The 17247-nt window shown below is 31.9% G+C and overlaps 1 protein-coding gene across 7 annotated transcripts; it reads left to right on the top strand.

The window, feature by feature from the left end:
• Positions 1 to 6722: 6722 nt before the first annotated feature.
• Positions 6723 to 16641, top strand: LOC126717117 (L10-interacting MYB domain-containing protein-like). 7 transcript variants are annotated; one of them, XM_050418493.1, is made up of 13 exons: positions 6723 to 6847; positions 10000 to 10340; positions 10424 to 10574; positions 11337 to 11677; positions 11750 to 11900; positions 12524 to 12864; positions 12943 to 13093; positions 13467 to 13805; positions 13883 to 14015; positions 14376 to 14701; positions 14776 to 14925; positions 15395 to 15738; positions 16022 to 16641. In XM_050418493.1, the coding sequence occupies exons 2-8, from the start codon at positions 10008 to 10010 to the stop codon at positions 13685 to 13687; spliced, it is 1689 nt and encodes a 562-aa protein (XP_050274450.1). In that variant the 5' UTR covers positions 6723 to 6847; positions 10000 to 10007; the 3' UTR covers positions 13688 to 13805; positions 13883 to 14015; positions 14376 to 14701; positions 14776 to 14925; positions 15395 to 15738; positions 16022 to 16641. The 7 variants fall into 7 exon arrangements, with proteins under 7 accessions (XP_050274450.1, XP_050274445.1, XP_050274446.1 ...); XM_050418488.1 differs by having other exon boundaries at positions 12503 to 12864; positions 13893 to 14015; XM_050418489.1 differs by having other exon boundaries at positions 12503 to 12864; positions 15401 to 15738.
• The last annotated feature ends 606 nt before the right edge of the window (positions 16642 to 17247 follow it).

Below are 17247 nucleotides of genomic sequence, written 5' to 3'. Positions count from 1 at the left end.
TACTTTTGTTTTGTATATGCATTTCATCGTGAGTGGGATTTTCATGATGGCTTGTTTTGCCTCATAGGCTTCTTTCTCACGTATGAGATGGAGCATAGACGAGGTTGCAATTCAATGGGAGATACATGCTACGATTGGAACATGGATTTTATTCTGACAAAATTTTGCAACAATGTTATCCTAATGATTGATTGGTGGTTTAAAATTCTGAAATTGGGTTCAAGTAATAGGCAATAGCCCAATAGCAACTTTTGTAACATTCCATGTCTGTGGTTCAAATCCTATCTTTCACTTCTTTACTATGTCTATCTACCTTTCTTTTTTCTACCTATTAAGATAGGAATTATAAAATTGGAGCATGGGGTCCTCTAAAATCAAATTAACAAATTTTATGTGGACAAATTTTCAAGTATAACTTATTCTTTTAAGTTTGATTCTTTCACAATTTGGTCCCATATATATATATATATATATATTTAAATGCTACATTTTTAACTTCTAAAGTTTTGGATTAAAATAAAATTATTAATAAATCTTTAAATGATAGCATAACAATTTCATTTAAATTCAAATCTTGGGGGTTGAAATGTACCAATCAAGCCAAGAGCTGTGTAGCATGGTAGCATAACAATTTGGATTCAAATCCTCTTCCCATGAAAGCAAAAAGAAAAAAAAAAGTTTAAAATTAAAGCTTGTGAACAAAAACAATTAAAGCTTCTGAACAAAATTTTCATAAGCAAACATGAGGTGAATTTTGTTTTCCCTGGATAAATCAGCAACTTTATTTAATTTAAGGATAAAGTTTGGGTATAAACTTTGTTGTAGCCCAAGTCTACAATTCCTTTCAAAATCTTTTTATGGACAAAATTTAGCTACAACTCCATTCAATATCTTTTTATTGGATGTGAATTTTGACAAATTTACTATTAAATTATATTTTCTTTTTATATCTTTTTCTGCTTGCAAAATTTCTAAAAGATAAAAAATTAATAATTATGTCATCAATCAAATGTTTAAATTTTAAGTTTTTGTAGTCTAAAATTATGCATAAAAAATAAGTTTTTTTTTTATTTTTTTGGGTAGCTTTTAGATCTTTTTTTCTCTTGATTTTTTAGTTTTTTTTTTATTTTTTTATTTTTATGTTTTGAGAGGAGAGAGGCATAAAAGGGTAGTAAATACACAAATTTACTCATGTTTTTAACCAAGGTTGGTAACTAGAGACAAACAGAGTATACTTGAGGTGTGTAAAGTGCCAATTTTTAAACCATGAATAGGCAAAGTGATTTTAGACCAAACCATAGGTAGGTAAAGTGTAATTTCCCCTAAGTTTATATATTGAATAGTAAATAACATCCGATTAACACAAAATTTGACATGTGTGTTAAGAATATAAAGAAAATGCAATTCAAAAAATTTTCAAAATATATAATCATGTTAATTTTTTTTAGTGGAATTTGTAGTTTTTTATACTACTATTTAAGGAGCTTTTCTATTTGGACCATTTTTTTTAAATTCCAAAATACTCTTTCAGTCTACATTTAAGTAGGGGCAAAACTTAAGGATAACACAGTAAAAATAAATCTCTAACTCTTACCTAAAACATTTCCTACAAAATAGGATTACTCTCCCACTAACCCACTTCTTCAAAGCAACTATAGGTTTGTTGTTGTTGTTGTTTTTTTTTTTTTTTTTTTTTTTTTTTTTCCTTTAAGAAAATAAATCATCCTCACGTTATCTTCAAATCAATTTTTTTTTTTTTTAAATCCTCAAGTTTATCCAAAAAAAAAAAAAAGATATATATTACAATTTATTTAAATTGTTTTTAACTTATTTTAAAAATTAAAAACAAAAAACCTAATGAAAAAAAAAAAAAAAAAAAAAACCCACGTTTCTATAAAAAAAAAAAAAGTAAAAAAAATCCACGTTTGTTGCTGGTTTTTTTTTTTTTTTTCCTTTAAAAAAAATCATCCTCACGTTTGTCTTCAAATCAAATTTTTTTTTTTTAATCCTCAAGTTTATCCAAAAAAAAAAAAAAAAAAAATCCTCAAGGCTCCCCAGTTAATTGCTCCGTTCCTTGAAAATAGGTCACACAAATCCATTGTAAAATTCAAAACGCACTAGTTTCTCCAAAAAAAAAAAAAAAAAGAAGGCACTATTATCCATATTGGCAAATGGCAACCCACGTTTGATAGTATTTTTCATTTTAAAAGAACAAACAACCACACAAACACGTTTAATTAGTCTCCCACTCCAAAACAAAAACCTACCTCTAACATAACCTCCTACAACTCTTAACTGGTTATGCTTATCAATTATCACACCACATCTAAATGTTTCCATCATGAGTCTCTTAAGCAAAAGCTTGTTTCCAGAACTATTTTCGTATTTCAATTTGGTGAATGTGCTGCCCGAACCAAAGCAAAACAAAAACCAGCAAATGGAGCAGTTGTTTGTAGTGGAAGCACTTAACAAGTGTAGCAATAAAAAGTTGTTCAAGAATGGAGGTTGAAACCTAAGTGAGTAACGCTAAATTTTCTTGATGAATTCTTTTTTCTTTTTCTTTTTTTGTCTTCAAGGGAGTGTTAATCAAACCTAGAAAGTTGTACTGTGTGATTAGTAGTTTAGCACCGGTGTTAATTGGATGTAATTTTAGATGTTGAAATCTTTGGTTAAAAATTCTTCTTTCTGAAACCAAATTCAATAAGCTGTTGAAACCATCTTAATTTATAGACCACAAATCTATTTGGAAAAATGATTTTGTAAATATTACAATTTTTATTAAAAGTTAGTACCATGATTTATGTAATTTTCATTTATATTTTTTATATGTCCAATTAGCTTTTTGACTTGAATGGCCAAATTTTGATGAATTTTCACTTGGCAACAAGTTTTTTTAATCAGAAAACATTAAAAAATTAATATGAAATTACTAATTTGCTGCAGTCATAAATTTGTAGTGTAAGAATCCTTCACCTAAGGCTATACATTTTTTTTTTTTTTGGGTGAAGACATCTAAGGCTATACATGTTTTGTAGGGATCGACTTACTTATGGGGGGTGTCTACAAAAGAATTTATCATGAATTTATTCATTATAATAATTCATTGTCCTAATATTATATTTGATTTTTTTTTCCCCTTAGGAAATTCCATATCTGATTGTGGTTCTTTTTCCCATTATTATGGTGGTGACTGGTGAGGGAGATTTAAGGGAGATGGAGGACATCGTACACAGGTTCGGCTAAAAGGATTTGAGGCATGTAATAATATTTTAATTTTGCGAGTGTGTAGTAAGTAGTGAATAAGTATGTTGCCCTTCAAGATGCATGTACATGTTGTCTACTAAGGCAAAATTATCCCTTGCTTCATGATATAGAAGTTAATTGCAGATGTACATTTTTTTTATTTGATAAAAAGTAAGAAACATGTGAGTTAAATTAGAAATAGAAATTTATATAGAAGGTGTTTAATTCAGACAAAAAAAATTATATAGAAGATGTTTAATATGATGGAGACTACCTTTCAATATACTAGCCTCTGAGCACGGGCATGACTCTTCTATTTTTTGGGTAAAAATTAATTTAGAGCATTTATTATAATTTGGGATTACTTTATCTTCCAATCACAAAAAAAGCCTTTCATCACACCCCTAGGTTTTTTTTTTTTTTTTTTTTTTTTTTTTTTTTTTTTTTGTGATTGAAAGATATAGTAATCCCAAATTATAATAAATGCTCTAAATTAACTCTTACCCAAAAAATAGAAGAGCCTTTGAGTACGCGCGTGCTTAAAGGCTAGTAAGCTATAACTAAGATTGTAGTCAAATATTGTTATATTTTTATTGGATGTAAATTTTGATAAATCCACCGTTAGATTACATTTTCTTCTTATATCTTCCATGTTTGTAAAATTTACAAAAGATCAAAAATCAATAATTATGTCATCAATTAAATGTTTAAATTTCAAATTTTTGTAATCTAAAATTATTCAAAAAAAATTTTATAAATCAAATAGTAAATAAAATCCGATTAATATGAAAATATTTTACATGTATTAAAAACATAAAGAACATTTTCTTCTTATATCCTCCATGTTTGCAAAATTTACAAAAGATCAAAAATCAATAATTATGTCATCAATTAAATGTTTAAATTTCAAATTTTTGTAATCTAAAATTATTCAAAAAAAAGTTTATAAATCAAATAGTAAATAAAATCCGATTAATATGAAAATATTTTACATGTATTAAAAACATAAAGAACATGTATTCTAATGAAATTTTTTTCAAAATATGTAATCATATTAATTTTTAAAGTAGGAGTTATAATCTTTTTTTTTCCTTTTTTTTTATAAGGTGGAGTTGTAATCTTAAATTACAATCAAGTCTATAGCCAAACTTTCTTTTTAACTAAAAGAAATTCATAAAATATTTACAAACATAGGACAATGTCAATATTCTTCCAAGCGTATTCCTCCTGCCATAACCTCTCGGAAGGCTATAGTATTATTGTATAAAATATTGTTTTGTAAAACATAATGCATTGACCAAGGCCAATTGCTAAGAAAAATCGTTTTCTTTATAAAGAGGAGACATTTTAAACTTACTGTATGGACAAAATTTAAATACACATTCTTAGGTTCAAATGCAGTATACTAACTTCCTTAATTAAATTCAAATTTTCCACCACCTAGTTGCATTAAATTTAATTAAAAAGTGTAATATACTATATCTAAGGACATATTGATTTACAATTGATAATAAGACTATAAAAAAAAAATCTCATGCACGAGATATATATGTATGAACAAAGTTTGTCTACAAACTTGGTTATAGCCTAAGGTTACAACTCCTATTTAAAAAATTAACATGGTAATATGTCAAGAATCTAATTGTTAAATTGCAAGTTCTTAATATTCTTAACACATATAAAATTTCATGTCAATCAGATTTTATTTTCTATTTAATCTATAAACTTATATTTTATGTATAATTTTAGATTACAAAAACTTGAAATTTAAGTATTTGATTGATAATATAGTTATTGATTTTTGATCTTCTAAAATTTTTGCAAACATAGAGAATATGAAAAGAAAATATAATTCAAATGTGGATTTATCAAAATTTGCATCTAATAAAAAGATATTAAGTGGAGTAGTAGACTTAAACTACTACCAAGTTTGTTGCAAAATTTTTTCATATATATATTATTATTCTTATTCTCCATTTCGCAGCATGTGTTGTGAAATAAAAAAAAAAAATTATAAATCTTAAATGCGACTCATAAGATAATGGAAAAAGTTTGAAACTCTTCAAACTTCTTTTATATATATATATATATATATATATATATATATTATTTATTTATTAAATGTGAATCTTAAAAATCTAATCATTACATTATATGTTCTTATTATTCTCCCATACTTGCAAAATTTCAAGAAGATTAAATTTTTTAATTTCTAAAATTTGTATATTAATAACATAAATGTTAGGACATATGTGTTACACATGTTAGGAACATATGTCACTATTTTATGTAATTGGATAATCTTTTGACAAAACGTATTTTACTTGTATTTGGATAGATCTACAATGTGTTTAATATTTCAAGAAACAAGATTTCAAGTTCAAGTGTTAAAGCCATACAAGTCTGTTCAAGATTCAAATGTGAAAAGTGCTGTTCATTAAAGCTCGACAGCTAGCATCTATTGAGCCTTGAAGAGCTGTTCCAACCCGTGACTCGATAGTAGCTCAACAAATAGGGTATTTATCGAGGTTTATGAAGTTCAGTTTTTCAGGACTATTTTTCATTCAATCCATAAATATATATTTGAGTTTTCTTTTCTCACAGCCCTAGACATATATAATGATTTTTTTAAGGGCCTTCAAAGGTAACACAAGTTGCACAAGTGCAAAGTTTGTTCATGCAAATTGTGACCGGAGATAGAATTTGCTCTAGTTCATATTTCTTGTGAAGAAGCAGTTGTGTTTGTGCACTATAGGATTTTGTAATCAAGGAACTTCTTAATCTTCATCGTGTGATGATCTGAAGAATTTTGTAGTCAACAAACTTCTTTAGTTGGTGATTGAAGTCGCGTACTGGGATCTGCGAAATTTGTTAGTCACGTACTGGAAGCCGTGCATTAAAAGGAGAGATTGTCACTACAGAACAAGTCCAATTGGATATTGAGGTAAGGATTCAACTGTAGGTTGGTATAAGGTACTAAGATTCCTTTGCTTGTAACCGCTTGTTGTGATAATAGTGGATTATCGGGAGTGGTGACCTTAAAATTACCCGGTAAGGTTTTTGCCGTGTAGATTTTCCCCATTCATAAACAAATAGCCGTGTCAATTTATTTTCTGCTGCATACTTGTTTAATTGGTGATTTATTTGTGTTACTACGCATCTTGCATGTTAATTTGATTAATTAATAAACTTGACTAATTAATCAATTAATTCATCATAAGGGGTCAATACGTTTTTCGGCCTATCAATAAAGAACATACAATCTAATGCTCAAATTTTAAAAATTCACATTTAATAAAAAAAAAAAAGAATTTGAAGAGTTTTCCTTAGAATTAGTTTGAAAAAAAAAAAAAAAAAAAAAAAAAAAAAAAAAAAAAAAAACCTTTGTAAACCACTCTCACACATGTGACACATCCTTTCCTAGAGTACTAATATATCATTGAACAGGTGCAGGATATAGCTATCCACGGAGAGGAGTATGTCTGTGAAAACATCCAAACAGCCGCCACAGTGTTCTTCGTAAATCCTTTCTAACAAGTCACACCTCGAAGTTTCGCTTCTTCACTCTCTCTCTCTCTCTGCGATTTCTCTCCACAAATCAAAGGTACCAAACCCTAATCTCTAACTATCTCTCCATATCAACACACACGCACATATATGTTACATAATAAAAGTATGGAATTAGCTTATGATCTGTTTGGTTACTGAGAAACAAATGAAAAAAAAAAAAAAAAAACTTAAAAAGAAAAAATAAAAAAGAAAAAAAAACTTTGAATCTGAAATTTTTATTTCATCTTCGTTATACTATTCGTCTAGTTCTCTAAATAGCTTCACTTATTCTGGCTTTATTTATTTATTTATTTTTAGAATCGGAATTCGAAAATTTTAATCTAGCAGTAGGTAAACGAAACAGTTCACGAATTTTGTTAATGGAATCTCTATTTTTTTTTTTTTGTGTAAAATTATATTTAAAAAAAAAATTTTTGTTTTCGTTTTGGTTTTCTTGGCTACCAAACAGAGGGCTAATGTTGGAATTGTAGCTTGGATTAGTATATTCTGGGTGTATCTGCTTCATTTGATCGGCTAATCAGAGTTGTAGTGTTGTGATTTTTTACATGCTAGAGAGGGTTAGTGCTAGAATTTTAGTTAATCTCTTTATTTGACTGAACTAATTAGGATTTTAAGTTGTAATTAGATGTAATCTTGCAATTTTGGATTGGTACGTTTTCGGTGTATTCGCTTATTTGATAGACTAATTGGAGTTGTAAATTGTAGTCTTATAATATAGGGTGAATTCCATTAACCCACCCTGGGGTTTGGGCTAAATACTAAACAGGTCCAAGACATTTCAAACTAACTAATTTGGTCCCTAAGAGAGAAGGGAAAAATGACAAATGAACCTAACAATGTTTATTGTTTAGGCACCAAATTGGTCAGTTTTGAAATGTCTTGGACCCGATTGACATTAACTCAAACCTCAGGGTAAGTTAATGAAATTTACTCTATAATATATTTGAAACCAAATGTTAGAGAGGGTTTAGTGTTTTGAATATTAGCTTGGATTAGTGCGTTTTTTTAGTGTAGTTCTTCATTTAATCAACTAAGTAATATTTAAACTGGGAAAACACTAATGGTCCGTTTGGATTGAGGGAGAGGGAGGGGGAGTAGAGTAGAGTAGATTTCGCACAAAATTAGCTTATTTTTAGCCAACTCTACTCTATTCCCCTCCACTCCCCCTCATTCTCCCTTCCATCCAAACAGGACATAAAGCTATTGCTAAATTTTTTTTTTTTTTTTGATAAGTAAGAATGTTATATATACGAATGGCTGCTCTATGCATAAAAAACATAGAGCAAACCCAAAAAGTACAAGGAGGAAACAACGAAAAAGCAAAAAAGAAAGCCAAATCACAAATTAATTACAAAGAGAGAGAGAGATAATGAAAGAAGGGAGAGAATCACTAGTCGTGAGTCCCCAAGCCCGAGACCAATCAAAAAGAGTCCCACTGAAAGAAGCCAGCATCTGATCACCGGAGCTAATCAAATCCTCAAAAGTCCGCCGATTCCGTTCCTTCCAAATACACCAAAAGATGCACAACGGAACTAAATTCCATATCTGAGACGAGTGTTTCCCCAACCAATTCCACCAGCCAAAAAGCAAGTCTGGGATCGAACTAGGTACAACCCAATACAAGCCAAAAGTTATAAAGACAAAACTCCATAACCGATAAGCCATCTCACAATGAAGAAGTAAATGATCTACCGACTCTCCACAATGTCTACACATAATGCACCAATCCACAAAATACACCAGTCTCCTCAATCTTAGGTTATCACCCGTTAGGATCTTATTCCAAGCTACACACCAAACAAAAAAGGAGACTCGCGTAGGGGCCTTTACTTTCCAAATAGCTTTCCACGGAAAGACTATTGAAGGAGAATTCCTTAATTTGTTATAATATGACCGGATATCAAAATCCCCATTAACCTTCAACTTCCACCTCATCCGGTCTCCCACATCCATAGGAGGAGTATTAGCTCCCAACATACAAAGAAAATGTAGCCCTTCCTCCATCTCCCAATCATTAAATTCTCGAGTAAAACGAACCTCCCAAGTTCGTCTATCCTCCTCCCCTTGCCTTGACAAGGAGGCTTCAACAGATATCTCCTTATCAATAGCAATACCATACAACCTTGGGAAGGCCAAGTAAAAAGGTTGACCCCCACACCACCCATCCTGCCAAAACCTCACTCTATTCCCCAACCCAACAACAAATTGACAATTCTTACTAAAATCCTCCCAACCCATGCGAATGCCTCTCCACAAACCACACCCATGAACTCCCCTACCCAGTTTTGAGGTCCACCCCCCCCACTCTTCCCCATATTTTAAAGCCACCACCCTCCTCCACTATTGCTAAATTTACTATAAAGGCTTGCAAATGGACACGATAATGAATGTGTTTAGTGCCACAACAACATAATAAATGTTCTGAACTTTTTGTTTGTGTGTGTTTGTAAGACTTATGTTATAAAATTTGTAGCATCACTCATTTAAAATGTACTCTTGATTTTTGAAAGAGTTAAGCATGTTGAAACAGCGTGCAGACCTTTGGCATACTTGTATTGGAAATTTGGCTTAATTCATCCTTTTGTGGACCACATATAATTGAATATTTTCCCCCTCTTTCATTTTCTATCAGTTTTCTTGAGAATTAAACAAGGTGTTATTATGTATAATTTGAGCTGGAATTTTACAGTAGTATCTCTTTATTATCTTCATTTTGATAGCTGATTTGGGTTTGAATTTTTATTTTGCAATTATAGAGTTCCTAAAATATTTTACATTCATTTTTAAATGAGTGGATTAGATTTATGATGTACATTTTAAAAAAATATTGACTATCACCATTTTGGTATCTATTTAAATTATTGATGATGTGCCATTAGCAATCCACTCAATTCAGAACAAATAGATAAGATTTTAGGAATTCCATGATGAAGTTAGCCTAAGAACTCTGGAGGATTCTAAACATTGGTATAATCAGTGTGTTAGCTTCAATGATCAATAGTTTGTGTTTGAATTGTTAAATGAATTGAAACAGGTATGCAATCTTATTAATGGGTTTCAGATATTTCTGGTGAATTTCAATTTTCCACCTCTATAGCTAAGGACTAGGTTGACTTATTGTTTATGTATTGGAAGCTTAGCATGTAAAAGGACTCTATCACTAGAATGATAGTCTCAATGTTGTAGGGGAAGAAATGGGCACCCAAATGCCTGCATGTAGTGATCGTACAAGGACAAACTGTACACCAGCAATGGAGTGCTATTTTATTGATCTTTTATTAGATCAGGTGCATAGGGGGAATAGGATGGGCCATACATTCAACAAACAAGCTTGGACTGATATGCTGACCATGTTCAATGCCTATTTTGGATCCCCATATGATGAAAAGGTCTTGAAAAGTCATTACACTAATTTGTGGACTCAATTCAATGATGTAAAGAGTCTACTTGATCAGAATGGATTTTCATGGGACGATACTAAACAAATGGTGGTTGCCAGTCATCATGTTTGGGATGCTTACATCAAGGTGCATTAGTTTTGTCAATGTTTAAATTTGATCTACACCTTTGGTGTCATAGTGAGTGGTTACTTGACATTATATACATGCAGGCTCACCCAGAGGCACAGTTTTATAGAAACAAAGCCTTGATGAATTTCAATGATTTGTGCTTGGTATATGCACATACAACAGCAGATGGAAGATACAGCCTATCAAGCCGTGATATAGACTTTGATGATGACATTCAAGGAGTGAATACTGGTGTGTTTTTATATCCTGTCATGGATCAGCAGAAATGATGCATATGCCATTGGCATTGGAATGTATGCTATTGGGTTTTTTTGCTTAAATTACTATTTTTCATTGTGATTGATTTGGTTATACTATCTAATTCTTTATTATTTATTATTAGTACTATTTTATTCTAGAGAGTATGCATAAAACAAGAAACGGCCATAAGCAACAACCCCCTCCCCCTTTTTTTCATGAGTCTATCCAGAGATAGATGGGACTCTGTGCCCCTTAGAATTTAATGAATTTTGAAGTAATAATGGCCTTTTACCATCTTTGAAATTTGTACACTGCAATCTCTCTTTTAGCCAATCTTTGGGCAGTCAACCATGGTCTGCTTTCCACAAGAATCAGAATTGTGGTTACTGCTGATTCTGAGCTTAGCCAATTATGACCTAAGTAGTACCTAATTATAAGACTTGTAGTTGCTGTTGTTTTGCAAACCTGTCAGTATTATGGGAGAAACAAGCACCTTTATTCCCATCCACGGAAAAGAGAAAAAAATGTTGCAGTGAAATGAGCACATTGTGCTTGGCTTTGTGTGAACACTTGATTGAACTGGTCCTGGTGGTTTATTTTTTGGGAAGTTGCATATCTTACTTCATTTGATAGCTAGGAACTGGGTGCAGCAAGATTGATTGAAATTACATATGTTCTATGTTAGCTTATAGTAATGAGTATTCAAGAAGTATAATCTGTTTTTAATGAATAAAAACTGCTTTTACTGATTAGGTGTAGCAATGAATAGCTTTGTACCGGCAAGTAAAGAGCATTCAAAAATAGATTGGACACCAGCCATGGACCGATATTTTGTCAAACTTTTGCTGGAGCAACTTAAAAAAGGCAATAAGATCTGTAATACATTCAAGAAACAAGCATGGAATGATATGCTCACCTTGTTCAATGGAAAATTTGGCTCTAAATATGGAAAGAGTTTCTTAAAACACCGTTTTAAGAAATTATTGAAATATTATACTGATGTGAAGAGTCTACTTGAGGTAAAGGGATTTTCTTGGGATGAAATTCAACAAAAGATATCAGCAGATGATTATGTATGGGATAATTACATCAAGGTACACTATCATATATATTTGGTTATTGGTATTCATTTTTTCTGTATTTCATGCGTACAATTGCTGATGTAGGCACACCCAGATGCACATTCGTATTGTAGAAAGACCTTGCTAAACTATTGCAATTTGAGATTGATATTTGGAAATGCAGTAAGCAATGGACATTGCAGTCATTTATTGCAAGGGAGAAACTTTGAAGATGATATCATACAGATCAAGATGGGTGAGGTTCATTTCTTGAATTAAAAGGAGGACCTTTAGAGGGAGCCTGTATTCTTGAGGACACTTCTCTCCAATTTATTAGTATAATTCTGTTTACTTATCGAAATAAAAAATCTGGTTTCGTCTTTATACATGCCAGTTGGGATTTATTGATAATCACAGTTAAGACTTTGGTTAATATTCGGATGTCCAGTAGGTCTTTAAGCTTCACAAAATGGAATTTTATCAGATATGTTTAATTAGAGAGATTCGTATTCTGTATTACAGTTATTTTTTTCTCATGTTTGCATTCCTTAAATGGAAAATTGATTTATAGGTTCTAGTTTTTTAATTACGTGCCTGTAGGCATGCCCAGTTCATTAAGATCCATGAGATTTTAATTCATTTTAATAATTTCTTTAAATTTTCTCTTAGGGTTAGGACAGATTTACTGGGCTGTGGATATTGTTCTCTACCCCATCTTATTGCTATTCGATGATGTTGAATTATATGAATTACCGTTTGTGAAGGGATGGCAAGTATAATGTTCTTCTAGCTTAATTTATGTTTAAAAGTCTGAAACGTTTTGATTAATAGAAGTTATCTATTATCCTTATAAATCAGTCAGTTTTACCTATCCTGTAGCTGAAGAAAAGGAGGGCCATGCCTCTTCTGATAGAGAATGTTGGAGAACAAATTGGACATCAACAATGGATCGTTACCTTATTGAATTGTTACAAGACCAGGTGCTTAGAGGGAATAAAATTGGTCATGGATTTGTGGCCGAGGCATGGATTGAAATGGTTAGACTGTTCAATGCAAAATTTGGATCTCACCATGACAAAGATGGTCTGAGGAATAGATACAAACATTTAAGGGGACAATATAATGATATAAAGGTTCTTCTTGATCACAGTGGGTTTTCTTGGGATGAAACAGGAGAAATGGTAACTGCTGAGGATTATGTCTGGGATTCTTATACCAAGGTGAATTTCTATTTACTCATTCTTGTATCCTTTAGATATTTGTAGTTTTATTATGTGACTTATGTGTAAAATATGCAGGTGCATCCCGATGCTCAGTCATATAGAAATAAATCTGTTCCCAGCTATCACAAATTATGTGTTATATATGGTGAAGAAGTTTGTAATGGAAGATACAACATTTCGACATGCAATGCAGATCTTGGCAGTGAAGAACCAGATTTGAGAATTGGTAGGTTTCTTGTTTCTGCAGCAAGAGCTTCCCAAATAATTTAAGGAAGTTATTACCTGCTTATTTATTGTCTTATTTTCTTTGTTTTGTTCTTAACCTACTATATCAGTCTCCTTTCAGTTGCATTATTTCCTTTTCTTTCATTGCTATCATAATTCTGATGTACCAGAACCCATGCAATTATCATTCTAAATGTTTCTAAATGGTTGTTGACTGGGGTTGACAATGCTGATATATCTAACTTTGGCTAAAACGAGTGTTACCACAGCATTTAATTAAAAAAAATAAAGCATATGTTGTCTCATTGGACTTATCATCTTTGAAATACATATTTCTTATTGCATGAATTAACAAAATCTTTGCTTTGTAATAGGGGAGGATATGAATATCCAATGCTATGCAAACAGTGGTTGTTTGACCACAGATTGGACACCTTCAATGGACCGTTACCTCATAGATGTAATGCTAGAGGAAGTGCATAAGGGGAAGAAGATTGACTACGCCTTCAACAATCAAGCATGGATAGATATGTTTATGTTGTTCAAGGAACGATTCTCATTACAACATGACAGATTTTCTGAAAAGTCGTTATAGAAGTTTGGAAAAGCAGTACTTTGATATGAAAAATCTTCTTGAACAGAGACAATTTTCATGGGATGAAATACAGCAAATGGCCACAGCTTTTGATGATGTTTGGGATGCATATGTGAAGGTGCTTTGTCAACTTATTTTAGTCTTAAATGTCAGTTCGAGTATACATAACTATTGGCTAAGACTTTGTTTATGTAGGAACACCCAGATGCAAAACCATACCGAATCATGCCGATGCCAAATTATAATGACTTGTGCTTGATTTATGGAAATCCAGCTTCTGATGAACGATGTAATGAAGCGCATCAAGATCTAGGATGTAATGGTTTTGGTGAGATTTTGGTTCGACAAGCTTATAAGCAATCTCAGCATTTGCCTATTTTTTCCCTCTTCAAGTATTTGGTCTTTAGTCAATGAGCAATTAGATATATGTGTTCAATGTGTCTGGATACATATACCTTTGCTCTTTCATATTGCATTGATTGCAATAGCATTTTGTCAAGATATGTTTAAATATTTTTTTTGAACCTAGGGAAAAAAACAGAAAGAGAACAAGTCCCTACTCCCTCTTTAATATGAAACATAGTGATCATTGAAGTTAAAAGAAAATTTTTGTTTTTTTGTTTTTTTAAAAATGAGCAAATAAAGATTACTTTTCCCCATATTTACATTATTTTGGAATTTTCTGAAGGTGCCAGACTTAACAATAGCTATCACCAAAGAACTGATTGGACACCATCGATGGACCGATATTTTATTGATCTAATGTTAGAGCAAGTTCATAATGGAAGTATGGTTGATCAAAAATTCAACAAGCTAGCCTGGAGTGATATGATTGCAAAGTTTGGTGCAGAATTTGGGTCTCAGCATGACAAAGATGTCCTAAAAAGTCGTTTTATGAATTTGAGGAAGCGGTTTAATGATATGAAAACTCTACTTGACCAGAGTGGTTTTTCTTGGAATGAAATGCAACAAATGATACGTGCTGAAGATGATGTCTGGGATGCTTATGTCAAGGTGATATTTTCTTCTGAATTTCCATTACATAAATATTCTTTTTGGTCCCAACAACTTATAGATAATTTTTGTAGGTACATCCTGATGCAAGAACATACCGCAATAGAACTCTTCCAAATGTCATGATTTGTTTTTGATATATGGAAATGACAACACTGAGCAAAGGCAAAATTACTCTGATCACTTTATGAATGTTGAGGACTATGAGCTGGGAGTAAATATTGGTCTCTCTCTCTCTCTCTCTCTCTCTCTCTCTCTTGTATTGCAATATTACCTTTAGGTAGACAAGATTGGTACAATCAGTTAAGGACTTCTCAGAAAATGTTTGAACTACACGTGTGATATTAGAGGAGGACCATCTGAAAACTGCACTAGCATGTTTAATTTACAGGTGCAATAGTTGTCCATTTGCTAGTATAATTACTAAAAATAATTTGTCAACTTTGTTGTTGTAATAAGTATTTATTTGTCACTATCCATGCAAAAAGGAAGTTTTAATTTGATGCTAATACAACTACTTGACTCAGTTTTCCTGAAAGTTTAATACAAAAGAACTGAAATTTGCCCATTTCAAGTAATGTTTGAAGCTATTAATTTTGTCAAACAGTATGAAACAACATTATTATTACTTTTTTTTTGGTACTGTATGCCTCCAGAATAAATCCTCTCATGTAATGACAGTTATTTTTAAAGTTGTAGGTGAAGAGGATTACCAGTCCCCTGGTAATAATGATCCTCTGAGGATAAATTGGACAAGGGAAATGGACCGTTATTTTATTGTCCTTATGTTAGAACAGTTGCACAGAGGGAATAAGATTGGTCGTACATACAATGCTCAAGCTTGGACCTGGATGAATGCATCATTTAGTAAAAAATTTGGATTCCTTTGTGACAAAGATTTACTATAAGATCGTTATTGGAGCTTGAGGAAAGAGTATACGGACATCACAGATATCCTCAATCATAATGGCTTTGCTTGGGATGGAATTCGCCAAACAATGACAGCTGATGATGATGTTTGGGAAGCTTATATCAAGGTTCTATTTTTTCTTATTTGTAATGTTGTTAGGATAAAGGGTTATCTCTCTTTGTTTCCCTTGGTTATGACTAAAGAGCACTGAGCATGCCACAGTATGGTAAACATGTGTGCGTGCACACACATTCTTTCTTTCTCTCCCGCTTGATGAAATGATAAACAGTCTTCATGAAGTAAACTATATGTTGGTGCATAATGTAGGGTGCAGAACATAATCTTATCGATAGTTGAACATTGAACTGTATAGTTTTGATCAGCTTTTGTTTAAAAATGGCATTTTGCAGGATCATCCAGATGCAGTTACATACAGAGATGAGATATTGGGTGATTATTGTGATTTGTGCTTGATTTATGGTAATGAAAGTCAGCATAGTAGATCAAGTTATTTCGACGTAAAAATGGAGATCAACACCAACACCTTGGGGATGGGGATTGACGATATAATTGGAGAGGCGCTATCTCCCGCTACTGAGTTTGAAATATTTCATCAGAAAAGAAAGCGAAAATCTGCTCCTTTGTCAACCTCAGCATGTATCCAAAAGGTTAGGAGAACCATCAAGAAAGCGACCCAAGAGGCAGTTGAGGGGAAGCCATGTGTAGTAAAAACATATTTGGGTACTGAGGAAGACAAAGACTACAGCTCAATAGAATGTATAGTTGCAGCACTTCAAACCGTTCCTGACATGGATGATGAGATCTTCTTGGAACTTTTAGAAGATGAGAGAGGCCAAGATGTTCGTGGCCATGGATGTTACAGCACGGAGGAAGTGGTTATTGAAAAAGATTCGACGGTAGCATCTATTTTTCTTGTTAATGTCAGATATAATTTTGGTACTTTTTTATTGGGGAGTTTTTCCAATGTAAATCAGATCCTATATTAATGTAAAGGCATTTTTCAATGCAATTTCCTGTATGATTTCCTTATTGAAATTGGAAAAAAAAGGGAATTGAATTTGCTTTTGCTGGGAGGTCCTGCGCATGGTGATGGTTGATTGTAGCTGGATTTATGGTTGATTGCCTGGAATGTTGATGAAAAATACATTCTCAATCGATATTTTTCCCAAAAACAAAAATAGATTGAAGCTTCAACATTTGTTGCACGTTTATATCTTTTAATGCATATATGACGGTAAATGGACTTATTTCTGTTCATGTTAGGGCATAAAATTTTATCTACAAGTGAAAAGGACTTTTTGCCATTTAGCATATTGATATGCAATAAATCTATATGCACTAAATCTTTTAATTGGACTTTTCAAACATCCCCTTTCCCTTTTTGAGTGAGATTTTTGATAAAAAATTATTGTGCTGAGTGGATTATACTTTCTTCACTTTTTCATTTTTCTCCTCTCCGAATAACCAAACAAAGGAAAGTTTAATATCAGTGTCATGGAAAAAGGGTCAATTTGTAGGAAAATGAGAAACCTGTGGACCTCTCTTTGAACTTGTTAAATTGAATGGAAGGTGGCTACCTACTTTTATTACCATTTGTTTGTTACATCTCATTTTC

The sequence above is a fragment of the Quercus robur genome, chromosome 3 (genome assembly GCF_932294415.1).
Source record: "Quercus robur chromosome 3, dhQueRobu3.1, whole genome shotgun sequence".
Taxonomy (NCBI): Eukaryota; Viridiplantae; Streptophyta; class Magnoliopsida; order Fagales; family Fagaceae; genus Quercus; species Quercus robur.
The sequence above is the reverse complement of the archived record's forward strand: the minus strand, read 5'-3'. Positions and strand labels throughout refer to the sequence as shown.